The sequence below is a fragment of the Myotis davidii genome, unplaced genomic scaffold (assembly GCF_000327345.1).
Source record: "Myotis davidii unplaced genomic scaffold, ASM32734v1 scaffold622, whole genome shotgun sequence".
Lineage (NCBI taxonomy): Eukaryota > Metazoa > Chordata > Mammalia > Chiroptera > Vespertilionidae > Myotis > Myotis davidii.
The window spans coordinates 1,616,850-1,633,285 of record NW_006293532.1 but is presented as its reverse complement, the minus strand read 5'-3'; the positions used below and the strand labels follow the sequence as shown (position 1 = coordinate 1,633,285).

At 53.3% G+C, this 16,436-nt stretch overlaps 1 protein-coding gene across 1 annotated transcript in view; it reads right to left on the bottom strand.

Moving 5' to 3' along the window:
* The window catches only part of PLXNA2 (plexin A2), a 206,257-nt gene that overhangs the window by 36,536 nt on the left and 153,285 nt on the right, over window positions 1-16,436 (bottom strand). The window contains exons 12-14 of the mRNA XM_006767182.2: window positions 8,779-8,930; window positions 2,980-3,097; window positions 1,012-1,148 (exon numbers count right to left, since the gene is read on the bottom strand). Coding sequence (XP_006767245.1) covers window positions 1,012-1,148; window positions 2,980-3,097; window positions 8,779-8,930 — 407 coding nt within the window. The remainder of the gene's footprint in view (window positions 1-1,011; window positions 1,149-2,979; window positions 3,098-8,778; window positions 8,931-16,436) is intronic.

The window sequence follows — 16,436 nt, the reverse complement described above, 5'->3', positions numbered from 1 at the left end:
AGTAGGGACGTGCAGGAGACAGCCAATCAATCATTCTCTCTCATCATTGATGTTTCTATTTCTCTCTACCTCTCTCTTTCTCTCTCTGAAATCAATAAAAATATTTAAAAACATATAAATGCATACATAAATAAATAAATATTCATTGAGCACCTACCATGCAGAAAAGTGAACACTCAATTCTTGCCCTTAGGGAGTTGATGGTCCAAGGAGGAGATTATCAAATACTGGGCAAGTTGGGTTATCATCCATGGATGCTTTAAGAATTCTCTCACCCCCATTCAATGTATTTGACAAATAGTAGGTGTTCAGTTTTTTAGGCCTAAGAGATGTCCTGAGGATGAGTCTGGCTTGCTGAGGGCCGAGGCCATGCAATGTCCATGTTTCTCTAGTAACCACAGTGGGGACCTAATGAACGTGTGGCCTGATGGTGACGGGACAGCTCCTGGGGGCCTTTCTCATCAGCAGTCTCAGGGCTCTCACTTCTCATTATATTTAGAAGCACCCAGCCCTGTGATTCATGAGGTCTAAACGGACTAGTGCTATGTGACCAGAATGGTGTTTGGGTCAAGGATGCAGCACATAGGATGGAGGCAGGCAGGCCTATGTGTGAACATGCACAGGAACATGTGTGCATTATGTGTGAACCTGCACACAAATGCGTTTATATGTGTGAACATGCACAGGCCCATGTGTGCATATGTGTGAACCTGCACACAAATGCATATATATGTGTGAACATGCACAGTAACGTGTGTACATATGTGTGGACCTGCACACAAATGTGTATATATGTGTGAACATGCACAGGAACGCGTGTACATATGTGTGGGCCTGCACACAAATGTGTATATATGTGTGAACATGCACAAGAACGTGTGTACATATGTGTGGACCTGCATACAAATGCATATATATGTGTAGACATGCACAGGAACATGTGCACACATGTGTGAGCATGCACAGGCCACACAAGGACAGTCTCCCAGTGCTCCTTCGAGCGCATCTCACCCATAGAACTCGCAGGTCTGGTTGCCCAGGTACACAGCCACGCTGCTCCCAGCTCCAAGATAACGGCCCGTGATGGTCACCATGGTGCCTCCGGACTCTGGGCCGCGGATGGGGTTGAGGGACAGCACGGAAGGGTTCTTTGGGAGGAAGCAGAGAAATGATCACAGCTCAGGTTTTGTGCAAAGGGACGGACACAGGCTAGACTTAAGGACAGAAGGAGGAACCATGTCCATGCTCTGAGTGGAGGTACTTTTCCTGCCCTTTTGAATCCCACACACTCCCCCCCCCACCCCCCCCGGAGCTGAGACCCTTTCTGAGAGGCTCCGGGCATGTCCAGGGAAGACAGAAAGGTCATGCTTCGGAATTAATTAACTCCCCAGGGAGTCTCGTGCCCATAACATTGATGGGAAGGCAGAGGTGACACTGACTAATCTATCAATTAGTTTACAAATTGAGAACAATTTGAAAATGCTTCTCTATCTAGAACCTGTACTGATTTTTTTGGCACAAAATCGATAGGGCTGGATAAAGCATCCCTGCCTGGATCGGGCCACCCTGAGGCTAAAGTCCTCCATTAAGGGCCACGCACATCTGTCCATGCCTCCCTAAGCATGTGAAGGACACGGTAGTGTCCCTGGTGCAGAGGGCTGTACGGGAATGTTAGACATGGCTTCCCCGTCCTGCACCAGGAGGATGGATGGCCCATCGCTGGCTGGCGCTTTTCAGTAAGTTCATTAAGTTGTAAAATTAAGCCTGAAGCTTAGAAGAAATGTCATCAGGCAGCCGACCTGAGTCAAGAAGGATTTGCTTCTGCCTCTACAGAGGGCGGTGGGGCAGAGTGGAAAGTGTATTTAACTGAGCAACTACACAGGCATGAACTAGTCCCCATTAGCCACTCAGTAGCAATGAGCCCTGAAGCAAGGCTCTGGATCGCCCTGGGCTTTCATTTGCTCCCCTGTGGAGAGCAGGGTGAGCTAAAGCGTCTCTACAGCTCCTCCCTGCTCTGGCATTCCGCAGTTCTCTCTGCATCCGGTGTTTCTGCACTTGCCTCTCACAGAAGAACCCGTCTGCCTGTGCGGAGGATGGGGTAGGCTGGAGGCAGATAGGCCGAGGTTCTCTCCGGCCGAGAGACAAGAATACAAGAAAAAGGTGCAGATGCCGGGACAGGAAGGCAGAGACGGGAGAACCGACAACAAGCAGTAAAAATGCTGCAGAGAACAGCATCTTGTGGTTTAGGGATTTTTCAAAACTCTCAGCAAGGCTAGTTTGCCCCCACCTGCTGGTGCTAATACTTCTTAATGAAGCCAGGTAGGTAAGTGTCAGAAAAGGGACTTAAGGGCCCAAAGGCAAATTATTGATTCAGTAGGCACCTTAAAGGAGGCCTTTGTGGTTTTGCTACCTGTTGCCTGAGCACAGAGAGATGGTTTCAGGTGTGAATGTGTGCTTACTTGCGTGTAACCACACCAACACACAGAGCAACTCGCTTGTACACCCCACTCCTGCGCTCCCACACAAAGACACGGTCCTGCAGGATTTCAAGGGCCTCCGCCAAATTCCTACTTACAATATCCTCGGTACAAAACAAAGCTTGAGGTGAATCTAGACCTTTTTAATTGGGTCCTCCAGGCGCTCTGGCCTCATTAGGCCGAATTAGGCGTGAAAATACTACTTCGCCATCGAAAAGGGCCACCCCTCCCTAGCCTGGGAGGTGCTTTCTAAGATCTGAATTCTAAGAAAGGCCTGATCTTGTCACGTTTAGAACTCTGACCTTTGGCTCTGCTGGGCTCCAGTCTTCACAGAATCCTAGTCATACCCCCATCCCACTCGGAAAGACAGGCTTGCAAAGTGAGGCCCGAAGTTCCCTTTTCTGGTCTCTTGGCAGTGGTGCCTGGCTTGGGAGGAGGTGTGTGGAGGAGTCCAGAAGGAAGTGTGCCCTTGCTGGGAGCCTGCACTAAACCCCGCACTCACCACAAAGGTGTACTGTTGATGGGACTTGGTCATGAACTCTGGTTTGCACTCGCCAATGCACAGGCGCACGGGCCCAGACGTGGTCCCCACGAGGGCATGGCCCATCTCACAGACGATCCTGAGAAGAAAGCACACCTTCCGGTGAGAAGCCGGGCAAGAGCTGGCATCCCTGCCCTTGCTGCTCACTGTCACAATGAATGACTCCTCACAGCCTTTCAACAGTGCTAAACCAACCAAGATGCAGCTTGCTCACCCATCTGAGCTGTGTGACCTTGAGAAAACAGCTTTCCCTCTCTGGGCTTTCGTGTCTCATCTGTGGAGTGAGAGGTTGGATGAGATCATCTCTAAAGCCCTGTGTGCCTCCAAAATGCCCAATTCTCTGAACAAGCGTGTGGTACCCAGTGCCTAGTGTAGTGCCTACCCCTGGGTGGCTGCCCACTATTTGTGAAATAAACCAAATGCCCAACAGAGAGGTTCTGCCCAATTGAATGTTCTTTCCCATGTGACAAGCCAACACTGCAACTCTCCCTAAAAGAGGGAGCGAGGGCCTATTTGCTGAACTGATTCAATTGTGGTTTGCTTCCTGCAGTGAGTTTTCAAAAGAGAAGAGATAATCCGGTGAGATAGTGAGAGCCCAGAACAGGAGCCCGGAGCACAGCGGGAGGAGTGGAGTCCTGTGGCCGCGGGTGAAGGGCTGGGAGGCAGATGAGTTCATTAGGACAGTGGCGGGCACTGGACTCCCACTTAATCAAGGGCTGAACGCAGGAAGCTGCTGGGGGAGGCAGCAGCCGGGCACCCTTAGTAGGTTTGCTTAGTGGGGAGTCGGTAAAAGACCCCCCCAACCCCCACCCCCTGCACTAATCCCCAGCCTTATCCTGGCCCGGTGGGGAAGATCGGCGTTTAACGGAGCGATGCTTATCTCAACCGCTTCTCTAGGAAGGAAGGTAACTAAACCGAAATTTCATTCCGATGCAATAAAACCTGCATTAAACAAATATACCGCATGCTCGCACACATGGCGTGCGCGGATCTCCATTTCCTCCATCACAGTTAATCCCAAATAAGCACTTCACTCCTGGTGAATATTTACTTAACATGCAATAACTGTCTGGCTACGTTTAGCATATTAGATTCAACAAGCAAGAACTGAATCACTGGGAAGGCTACTCTCCCGTCCCTTTCTCTATGAATGAATACGTTAATTATGAACCCAGAGTGAAGATGAGAGCGATGATCAATTAGTATTTTACACGTAGCCGTCTCCTCAAACCTCATTAGCAGAGCATCGGAGAAGCCTAATTTATGTCACCGTGTGTGGTGATCTCAGTGCTGCTACCTGCGTGGAGTGGCCACGCTCAACCTGCCTCCTGGACCTAGCGCTGGCTGCTGTGTGGGGCCGGGCCACCCTGCAGACCATCAGGAGCTCCAGAGGCACAGAAGAGAAGGGGGCAGGTATGTCTCCTTCCCTCTCTTCCAATCAGGGCTTTCTTGTCCCTCACTCACCCCCCCCCACACACACTTGGACAATCTGCCAAAGTGATTCTCAAGAAAAGGAGGAAGGAATCATGGCAGGCTTGATATCATGGCAAGAGGAAACATGAGAATATGTGAAGGTCATGGGCATATCTGTTCCTCCTTGGGCCACCCCAGGGCCTGTCTAGGAGAAGACAAAGCCTAGACCGGCTTCAGCTGTGCCTGGATGACGTTAACAAAGGGCCAGGACCTCTGGGCACTCTGCCTTTTCTAGAACTTTTTTTTTTTTTTTTTTTTTTTTGCTCAGGGGTCATGTCCCAAAAGATACGCCTCACATGTCAAACACCTGGGAGAAAGGGGATGCATGGAGATGGGCACTGACCAGGTGTCCAAGGCTGAATGGCTGCATCGGCTCTGAGTGCCTCGCCTAGAAAGGGGTGATGTGGGGGGTGAGGGGCTGGGCAGGGGGGGCTGGACCGCTGCAGCTGACCCTCTCCCACCGGTGGAATGAGGTTCCACTGCAGCGAGTGAGCGGGGAGAGAGGCGGTGGGCTGCGGAAAAGGGTCGGTCGGTCTCAGAAACAGGTGAGAATCCTAAGGAACCAGGCAGCGTTGTAGAAGAACTCAGTGCCCTCGAACTCTCGTCCTTTTCCTTCCTGGGAGCCAGGGCTTGCCTCCTGGAGTGTGTCTGTTGCAGGTAGCTGTTCTCTGAGCTCAGGGACAGGGGCAGTTCCAGGAGAAAGGAAGGGCAGCCGCCGGGAGTGGGAAAGTTATCATGAGGAGTGTGGGTCCGGCCAAAGTAGATTCTGTGTCTCCATAGTAACAGGAGCTCCCCTGGACTGAGTGGTGACCTGGCAGGCACCGGGTAGGACAGGATCCCGTGTCCTCAGCCTCTCCTACCGGGAGGGTCTGATGAGCTCCTTTTATAGACAATGAAACTCAGGCTCCGAGGTGCTCGGTGACTCACTGTAGCCACAGCTCTGTTAGCCGCAGTGCCCTATTCAAGTCCACGTCAGCCGGCTCCAAAGCTCATGCCTTTGACCACTCCACTCCGCTGCCTCTGGGATTAATGGAAGGACCTGTGTGTCTGTTGGGAAGGGGCCAGGGTCAACATGGCAGCCATGCTGGGGTGGAGTTGAGGTTGCTGTGGGTAGAGGAGTGGGGGAGGGAAGGCCTGGCTGGGGTCCCAAAGCCCCGAGAGCTAACTACCTGTGCCCCCGCCTTCCTGGCTGTCCATGGCCACAGGCAGTGGTGTGTGCACCACTTCCTCCTTCGGGCCTTACCAGGGGGCCAAGCTCCTGTGGTTTGATTTCTGGAGGCCGCCTGCCTTCCCTGCCTCCTCCCAGTGTCCCTGGTGGCTCTGGGCTCCCTACGCGCCATTAGGAGACAACAGATGGCCATGTTTTCTCCTGATAAAGTGAGGAGTTGGACTAAATCCCTGTCCAGCAGTCACTTAGCTCCAGCGTTCGAAGGCTTGACTCCTCCTGGTTGGGAGGGATTTCTGGAGACACATTAGTGTCACCAATGAGCTTTCTAATAGTGGGAGGAGCAGGCCCCGTGGGGCATACACGTTACTCCTTCTGCTATCCTAAGGACCACAGACGTGACTGTAGGGACCATCTATGTCTACCTACCCATTTTCCAGATGAGACATTTGAGGACCAGAGAGCAAAGTCACTTGCTCAAAGTCTCCTAGCTCATCAACAGCTCAACTCCTGACTCCCTGCTAGTGCCCTCACACCCACCCGACCACCTCCCTTAAATTGGCAGAGGCGATAGTTTTCAGCCCAGCACTGTGCACCTGGGGGTGGGGGGCACAGTCATCCAACACGCATCCAGCTGTGGCTGAGTTCACAGGTGCCGCAGATAGGAGGGAGGTGGTCTGAGCCCCGGAGCTGAGTGCCGATCACACAGAGCCCCCGTCCCAGGACCGGCTCATTTGCAGCCTCAACCTGCATCCCACTGCCCGGAAAACGCCCTGTGGTAGGATCCTCCGGCCCCCGCAGTCCTGTGGGGTGCCGACCGTAGGACTAAGCGGGGCCCTTTAACCAACATTAACCTAATTGCTGAGTGATAGATGGCAGGCACCAGCATCTGGTGAGCCATTACCGTGCCTGCTAATCCTGCCCGAAGCCAGGACTCTGCACCGTGCACAGTGAGCCAAATCCATCTCTCGCAGACATCTGTAACGATTGTGCCTGCTGCTCCCTGCCCGGGATGGAGGCTTTAATGATGTTAACAAACTCTGAAACCTCGAGAGCAGTGATGAGCCTGGCACGGCTGGAAACCAGGGTTGCATCCCGCTGAGGCGCCGGGCGGGCCCACCCCTGCGGCCTGCCCTGTGCCCTGAGGCGGTGGTGGTGGTTTTCTAGGGCGACCACCAGCCTTGGCAGGGAGCCCTGGTCCATTCTCCTTCCCGGGCTCCTTCCAGTTCCCATCAGGACTGTCTTCCCCGTGGCCCTGAGTGAATGCAGAGCATTTGATTTCATAGATAAAACTTTCTTACATTCGTAGGGCATGTTATAGTCCCCGTGTTCTCATCTTACTGAATTTTCCTTAAAACCCGTGCAGCAGGCATCATGGTTTCCATGAGGCCGATGATGGTCAGGAGACCGGACAGATGGCTAAGGTCTCGGGGCTGGGCAGGGGAGCAGCCAGGACTCAGAACACCTTTGCATCCCAAACCTCATGGCACCTCCATGTCCCGCTGCCCAAGCTCTTCTCACCTCAAAGCCATACCCCTCACCCACCCAAGCCCTTTCCCGTGGCATCTCCCCAAGCTGGAGACTTAGCTCATGTCTAGAGGCACAAGGCAGGGCCTGGACGCCCCAGGGATTTGGGTCAGTGAGACCGAGGGGCTAGTTCAGCCTGGCAGGGCACTGGCCCCTGTAAAGCCCTTGACTGTGAGGATCTCTCAGGCCGGCCTGGCTCCTGCCCACAGCTGTCCCCTCCTCTCCTGGCTCAGAAGTGCTACTAAGTCACGTCCCTTTCCCCTCCCTCCTCTCTTCCTACAGACCCTGCCAGCCTTTCCCGAAACGCTCTCCTCGCAGGGCTAAGGTTGCCGGGGAAGGATCCCACAGGCTCCTTCTCCCCTAAGGGCAGGTGTCCCACTCAGCCTCGGAGCGTGGGAGTTCACCCTCTTGCCCTGACCCAGCCCTGGGCTGCACTGGGATCAAGGCCCCCGAACCTGGAAGCCACTTCGTGATGCATCATGAGATTTCCAGGCCACTCTCACCCGAGTCCACCCCATAGCTCGTCAGGAAGGGAAGACTCCAGGCCCCGCTCTGCCTCGGCCACTTGTACTCTGAGCGAACGGGATGGGTTTTCACTCCTCTCATGTTTTGTAAAATGACGATAATGGTATGTACCTCGCAAAGTCTTGACCAATGAAAAATGAAATAATCGGTGAGACTGTCCAAGTGCTGATGGAAGAAAGTGATGCCATTTTTATGGTCGCTGGTGCCACTTTTATGGTTGCTACTAAAGCTTGGTTCTGGGGGTGGGGGTCAGAGGGAGGACCTGAGGCTGCAGGGGGCAAAGCTTAGGGGGAGAAGCCCCATCCCCAAGCCGTGCTCTGAGAACCCAGGCAGGGCTGTGTTCTCTGAGGAATGAGGGCGACCTGACCAGACTTTATGTGACCAATGATGCAGAGTGATCTGGCTGCTCCCCGCCTTTTCTCCTTTGAAGGGGAGGCACCCCTCCTTGTACCCTCCCGCCCCCGCTTCATGCCCGCCTCCTGCCCACCAACTCCACAGTGGCCGCCACTGCCAAGTGAACACCCAGATTGGAACATATGTCACTCGTGGAGCCCCGATCGCCTGTCCGCTGCGACATGCCTATTTTCTAATTTCCAGCTGACATTTCTCTTAGTGAAATAAATGAATTTGCTCCGGCGGAGGCCCTGCTCGGATTAAGCTGCTGTCAGAGCCCCAGGAGCCAAACAAATTGTTGCCCACAGCCCACCTTGCGGAATGCATTCCAATGGGGCCTGGCGGGGAGGGGCCGGGAAGAGGCGGAGCCTGGGCTGGCTGGGAACTGACTCAGTCATGCCAGCTGGGCAGGGGGACACTGAAGGAGGGGCAGCATTGCACAGGGATCCCTGATGCCAGAGGAGCCAGGGGACAGGGAAGAGAATGGACTATGACCTTCTGAGAATGGAGGTGGGAAAGGACAGGGCCCTGGGTGGACTTCTGGGCGCAGGGTCCACGGGAGAAGGGAGATGGGAAATGACTCTTGGAAAAGCCTCAGAGAAAGGGGGGTGGAGGGGAGTCTCCGCCCACCCAGAAGCTCCCCTGGGAAGGGGCAGGCCAGAGCAGACCGGACTCACTGCTCAGCGATGATGTACTCCCCGGGCAGGGGTGTGCAGGGCACCCCAGCCACCTGCACGTGATGGGCGATCTCGGAGAAGTCCAGACCCAGGTTCACGCCGTGGATGGTCACTCGAGTCCCTCCTTCGGGTGGTCCAGACACTGTCAAAATCTGTGGGAGGGAAATGGGATTAGCAAGCCTTCGTCCTCAGGAGTACAGACAGCAGCCTCCACTGCCTTCCTGAGGGAGGCGCGGGGACTTGGATGAACATCTGGAACCTGGGTGAACAGCGAGCGTTTTCTCTACTTTGTAGCTTGTCTAGGATGTTGGCACCATATTTTTTATACTACTTCCTCGGTCGTTCGGTCATTACCTCATTCATTCATCCAATTATTAAACAGAAACCAAAAAGTACTGGACTCAAGGAATAAAACCATCATTTGAACCATTGTTTGAACATGTCTCTAATTCACCAGTTGCCTGATTGTGAGAGTCATCTCTATCAGCCTCGTCCCGGGAGCTCCCAAGTACCAAACAGAAGGTGTTTGCGAGCATTCTCTACACCAAAGAGGCTTTGCAATTGTGAGGTGCTGCTAATGCCGCTCCTGTGTGCAGGACTCCGTGGGAACACAGTGATGAATGCACAGGAAATATGCCCTCAAGGAACGTATGTTTGAAAGGAGAGATGAAGGCGGCCATACACGATGCTGATGCCAGGCACTCAGTGGATTCGAGGCAAAGCTGGGGGACCCCAGAGGAGCCTGAAGTAGGGTAGCTGCAGAGGGATGACCGAAGATGGGAGGGTGTTTTACACTGTTCTGGAAAAAAAATCCTGTGAGCATGCTACAGCCTCCCCCCCCCCCCCCAATAATAATAACTTTAGGATTTCCCAAATTTTGCTGGCTTCCTGTGAGTAAGGATTATTTATGGATTCATTTCTTAATCCAGTCACCACATGATGACTGTCTCATTTTGCTCTGGCCCAACAGGGAAGGGAACAGCAGAATTAGGCTCTCCCAAGGCATAAACTTCTGTCTAGGGAGAGATCAGGCTCAGGAAGAATGCAGCTCTTAGAGATCCCACGGATGCCAGGAATATGTTCACACCATGGGCCACAGTCATCTGAAGCTGAAGGACATCAGACCAGAACCCACTCCTAAGCAGCAACATGCAATTTCAGAACTGGAAGGGGACTTGGGTATCTTAGTCTAAGATGCTTACACAACCTATACGCACAGCTCTAAGGAAGTCCAGGGCTCCTTCCACGACCACAGGAAAGGCAAGGTGGGGAGAGAGGGAGGGGGTTGGTCAAGGCCAAGAGTCCACCAGACTCTCCCGGATGAGGCCTCTGGGCAGAGGGCTGCAGCCTTGGTCCCTTCTGTCCTTAGGTTCCTCTGGGGAGCTTGCCCTTATGCCCTTACATGCTGGTGGGGTGGCCAGTGGGCAGATGAGTCCGGGCACAGATGACAGGTGAATGCAGGTGAAAATGCTGTTGAAGGCTCTGGAAACTCTTCCACCTCCCGCCTTCCCTAAGGGGCCCTGCTCTCTTCCTGTGATACAGGCACCGTGAGTTCTGCCACCAATTCAAACACGAGTCCCCAGGTGATCGTGGACTGAGAAGAGATGTTGGGGATGGGACCACCACCATCCCTCCTCCCTCACTGCCTGAGATCTCAGTAATTGGGCTGCACAACCAGGACCTGAGATCACTCTGACCTCCTGACATCCTCCCCTCCCCCGCCATCGCCTGTAGGCCTTATATGATGCAGCCTCCTTCCTTCCTTGTCAGCCCAGGCCCTGAACTCATCTCATCCGGGGACTCATTTCACCTAAGTCACCTTGTCTATGGCTCTGACTCCCTTTCATGGGAATAAAACATCCCACCTTATGAATAAAACCAAGAAGATTCATGAAATGAATCAATGGAGGGAGAGTGGAGGGGCACACAGGCATCTCTGAGTGCTGGCGCGAGTGTCGGGGGAAGGCAGGACAATTTGGAGAGAAAAGCGCTGGCATGAGGAACCGTGGCCCACAGCTTTTCTGTCCCTGGGATGCTAAAAATAAGCAATACTCAGTCTTGGCTCTCCCACTCTCCCCTGGCAGTGTCTCAGGTCCCCGGGCCTCCTGGACTGCAAGATGGACCCTGGGCAATGAGGACCGGGGAAGGGGCTGCTCCCATGCCCCATGCAGGAGCCTCTGTTGGAAGGCATTTGCTCTCAGCAAGCTTGAGCACTTGGCTGGCTTTCCTTCGATCCACTTGGAATGAGCTCAGCTGGCCCCTCTCCCCCTCCCACAGCCACCTGGATGCAGGAACCCACCTACTAAAAGCAATTGACAAACCTGTGGTGATTGGTTCACTCTCCTTCCCCCACTTTTATTTTTAAAAATGCATTCTTTTGCTCACTGCAGTTAATTACAACCTTTCAGAAAAACTGTGAAATGAAATCTTTCTGGAAAGACTAAAAATATTTTCGTCTTGCAGGTAGCATGTAGGGATTGTATTGTGAGGAGGCAGGAGTGTTGGCGGGTTCCATGGGGCAGCTTCCTCCTGCTGGCAAGTCGTTTAGTATCCCCTGCTCACACCTCAGGGTCAGGGTCAGGGACATGGTCATGGGCACTGAGCTGCTCAGAAGCGTAAGCCAGCTTATACTGTGCAGTGAAGGAAGACTTAAAAAAAAATCATGAGCAAGTGTTATGATCTTGGCATGAAGACACATGTTGAAGAGGTAGATAGTTTGGGGCGTAGAGACATCAGCCTGATCTTTTCTAAGCCAGTGACCAGCTTTGGGAATGCAAACCTGGAGAACCAGAGTCCTTCTGAGTCATTGGGAAGCACCCAGGGAATGCTGGGGCCATGTGGGTCTTCTTCCCTACAGGGCACACGCTGTGTGCTATGTGACATGCTATGTGCTTGCGGCCAGCACCTGGGGTAGGGGGCGGAAGCATTCAGCATCCATCATGCCCTGGGGCTCACATCTTCCTTGATTAAAACGAAACTGATGGGTAAAAGTCTGGATTTCCAAAACATAGGTGAGGTGGTGAGCATTTGATTTGCAAGAGAATTCCCAGTGCCTCCATTACTGATGACTTTCAAATCTATATTGTTGGCTCAGACCTGCCTCTCGAGCTCCACATCCATATATCCAATTGCTATTGGACACCTCCATTTCCACTGTGTGTCCCGCAGGCACCTCACATTTCACCAGGTCTAAAAATGAACTCTTAATTTTTTCTCCTTCCACCTCTAACCTCATTATCCTCCCAGATTCTCTTTCAAGGTTAACGGAATCACTGTGCACCCAGCCAGGAGTCTTGCATTTTCAACTGTTTCCCTTCTCTCACCTCCCATGCGTAATGCATATTGTCGGCGGGCATGACCAGTTCTTACTCCAGGTATTTTTTGAATCTGTGCTCTGCTCTGTGCTCCAGACCAGGTGATAAGCAGGGCTCTACCACCTCTCACCCATGCTAACAGCCAGAACCCCATGTTCCTCCCTTAGGTCTGACCTTCATGAACACACACTTGCCCAGGTTACTAGCTGCTTTAAAAACCTGTCGGTGCCGGTTCTTCAGGTTCTGACCTTTGTGACATCATCCACATCTGCCATCCTGTACTATGTGTCCTGTACTATGTCCCCCCAGATACCAGTGATTCTCATACACACATGCACTTTAAAATTTCTGGGCCTTTGCTCATGTCATTGCTCTCCCCTTGCTTACAAATCAGAGAGAGTCAGGTGGCGCTCTGGGCTCAGAGTGCAAAGGGACAGGAAGGTATCCTGTCGGACACATCCCTTGCTATCTGAAGGCTTCCACATGAGAATGAGTGTAAGGGCCTTGATATCTGTGCAGTGGCTGGGGTGGTAAAAACGCAGGCATCCTGCTTTCCTATTTCGCCTCAGCACCAGGTATTGGGGAGATGCTACAGAGGGGAGGCTTGATGAGAAAGGATCTATTCTCCAGAGAGGGAGTGAGCAGGATCCCTCAGGACACCCCCTCAGACCAGGCAGCTGCAGTGTCCCAAGCCCACCCTGGAGACTAATCCTAAGGCTCTTTTCTTAAAAGCAGCATTAGAGCCCGGCCCATGGGGCTCAGTGGTTGAGCACTGGCCTATGAAGCAGGTCACAGTTTGATTCCTGGTCAGGGCACACGCCTGAGTTGCAGGCTTGATGCCCAGTAGGGGACATGCAGGAGGCAGTGAACTGATGATTGTCATCATTGATGTTTCTGTCTCTCTCTCCCCCTTCCTTCCTCTCTGAAATCAATTATATATAATTTTTAAAGCAGCATTAGATTGCAAAGCACCCAGTGTAGCACTCACAAAGCTTGTTTCTCTCAGGAGCAAAGTCTTGCCCATCCAACCCGGTCTAAAAAGAGGTTAAGTTGCTGGAGTCCCAGGTACTGCTTATAGAACTCCAAGGAAGGCCTTGCCTTCTGCCTTGCAGATCAGGAAGGTGTTGGGCTACAGCAGAAGGGAGAAGTGAAGGTGAGGGGGCAGGTGGAGTTATACAGATTTCCCCACTGACAGGGGAGAAGATATGGCCGGGATAGAGAGAGACCATCCAATGCTCAGGCAGTGTCTGTAGCAGGAAGAGTGGTCTTTGGCGTCAGATAGACTTGAGTTTGAATTCCAGCTCCGACACGTGTGGGCTATGTGACCTTCCATCCCTGTGTCCTTATCAGAAAATGGACAGTGATGCTCGCCTCACAGGGATGTTGGAAAGTCCGTGATGCAGTGGTGGATTGGAGAGCAGGCCTTGAAAAGGGGCCATTTCCTTCCTTGTGTTCCCCCATACCTGTGCCTTCCTAGATCACAAAACCACGGGGTGGCGGTGTTGGTCAGGAGCTTTAGCGGGTGGGGCTCTTCCTTCTGATCTGGAAGGAGGACACGTGGACCAGACGCACATAACCTAGATGCTGGGGTGGCCCAGGTGGGAAGAGGTGCCCTAGGTTGACTGGAGAAAGCCTGGGAGGTGGCCTGCAGCCTGGGCTTGGGCAGGGAGTGGCTGGGGTGCTGAGGGCAGGGCCTAGGTTTTGGTGGATTCTGGGCCCTGCACAGAAGCATAGTCTGAGCCATGCATCACCTTTTCTCCTGGAATAAATTTGGGAAGACACTGGTCCTGTCTAAAATGGTCCACATCCCTTCCTCCCGTCCTTCTCTCACCACGTCTTTTCCCTTGGCTAGTGGCCGTTCTGGGGTAGGCACTGACCTTCACAATAAATGCAATGGATTATTTTAAGTAATTCAGTAATTCTGAATGAGACATCCACACAAACAAGTGGTTTGGCAGTTTGGGCTGAGTGTGTGTGTGTGTGTGTGTGTGTGTGTGTGTGTAGTGGCTGAGGGCGTGGAGAGAGGGAGAAGGAAGCTGAAAACCTGTGAAATCAGCTGGAAGATCTTTAGATATTGACTCATTTCAGCCCCGTGCTCTGTAACCTATTATCATGTGGACCAGAGACTATTTAAATTCTCTGTGGTCCTCGGAAGTCAGAGCCCAAGTCAGGCACATCCCAGAAGCAGCTGCTGTTGCTGAGTGGGGTGCAGGGGGCACTGACGGTCTCCCCTGGGTTCTGTGCTGGCTCTTCTGGGGACCCCCCCCCACCTCCCTGAGCTCTGGGTCCCCACGGCTAGACAGCTAACGCCCATGTGCATTTGACATGCCCAGGAAGCGGCTTTCTCCGACTCCCTGGGGCAGGGTTGGCAGCACCTTCTCCTACAGCCCGCTGCCCTCTGCGAAGGTCCCGGACAGCCGAGCCCACAGGGACTGTAACTGCTTTTTCCTCATCGAGTCGATCACTATCTTGGGACAGGGACCCTCTCACTTTAGCTTAGCAGCCTAATACTCAGCGCGCTGCCTTGACAGACATCCCCAGCTCTTGTGACTGGGAAGTGCTGGTCTGGACCGGATTCTGGAACAAACTGCCCTTTCATGAAGGCTGGGAGCATGGAGGTGCCCAGCGTGGCTGGGGATGCTGCTGCTTCTCCACGTGGAACCATCAGGACGCTCTTTCTGCATCCCCCCGGCTTTCATGTAAGCCAGTTTCCGCTGTGATTCCGCATCGAACGGACGACTTAGCAGCTGCCTCCTCATCAAACATCTTTCAGACACTGAGGACGGCCAATCTGTCACCCCTGGCCTTCGCTGCTGCGATTCTCTCAGCCTTCTGTCGGGACATCTTGTTTTCTAAGCCCTTTGATCATTGCAGATGCTGGTCTTTGGACCTCGGGTTCCCGTGCGTCCTCGGAGAGGGTAGTGACCCCAGATAGGCTTGTGCCCAGGACTGCCTTCCCTTGTCACGCAGACATTCCCCAGGCCGGTCCTGCGCAAATCCGAGGGCCAGAGTAGCCGCTTGGTCTCCTTCCCCTTTCTTTCTTTTCTCTCTGGGCTTCCTTCACCCGTTTTAGGCACTTCTCACCCTGCTAGTCTCTCCTCCCTAAAGAAAGCTTTATTTGCATTTTAATGGGACATTAGGTTCGGGTTATTACCTTGCCTTAAGAGTACTGGCCTTTTAACTGGTTGTAGGCTATAAAGTGTTTGTCTATTTGCAGGATTCGGAAGGAAAATGTGGGAAAGCATTAGGGCGAAGGGCTGAGTTCAGCAGCCCTAAACCCCGTCTGAGAAGCAGTCACTGACCAGGCCTGGGTATAAAGGGGTTAGTTAGTCTGAGTCCTGGCCGAGTACTTCTTCATCTGCTCATCTTCAGCCAGAGGATATGGGGTGAGGCTGGCGTGTGCTGATGGCAGGGGACTAACTTGGACAGTCCTGTGTCCTGCTGGGTCCTCTCACACTCAAAGCCTCCCAACACCTCTGGTTTGGAGAGCCACGTCCCCACCCCACTGCCCGCAGCCCAGCCCAGCTGAGCCCTGCCCCGCACCGCGGCCGAATCTGTGTTCCTGCCAGACTGTGTCATGCGTGTTTCCACCGTGGGTGCTGTGACCTGGAAACCAGTTCCCATGGTGCTGCACTCACCCTGATTCTCATGGAGCAGTTTGGAGGGAACTGTGCCACCCAGCGCCCTAGGCCAGCACAGATGCAGCCGGTTAATTACAGCTGGAGAGCTCCCAGGGGCTGCACCAGGGAGTGGTGAGGGAGGTGCCATGGCCAGAGGCTCCGCAGCCTGGGGAGTGTGGGGTGGGCCATTCCTGGGGCTTGGGAGCCTTGCAGGGGTGGAGTGGGGACCTCCTGCTGGGTCCGGGCTTAAGGGGTCAGAGGGGAGCCCCTTCTTGGTGGGCGCCTCACAAAGCCCAGCTCCCATCCTGGAACCCATCTTCCTCTGGTTGCATCTCTTGTCTGATAGACACAGTGAGAAAAGACAGAATCCGGCATCCACTCCAGGTCATTAAAGATTCTGCTAATGATGACGGCCGGCTTTGCACTTATTAAGTACTTACCATGAGCCAGGAATTGTGCCAAGGGCTTTACATATTTTATACCACGATGCGCTCCAAACAAGCTTGGAGGGAGGGACTATTATGATTGCTATTGTATAGATGGGGAATAGTGGTCCAGAGAGGTTCAGTAACTTGCTCAAGGTTGCACAGGGAATGGCAGAGCCCAGCTAGGCCCATCTAACCTGTGCTTTCAGCCTTCGCACAACAGTGCCTGAGCTGGCCATCATCCCACCCTGGGGCAGACCCCGGGTCAACTCAAGCTGATCTGCCCGTGGGTTCCCTCT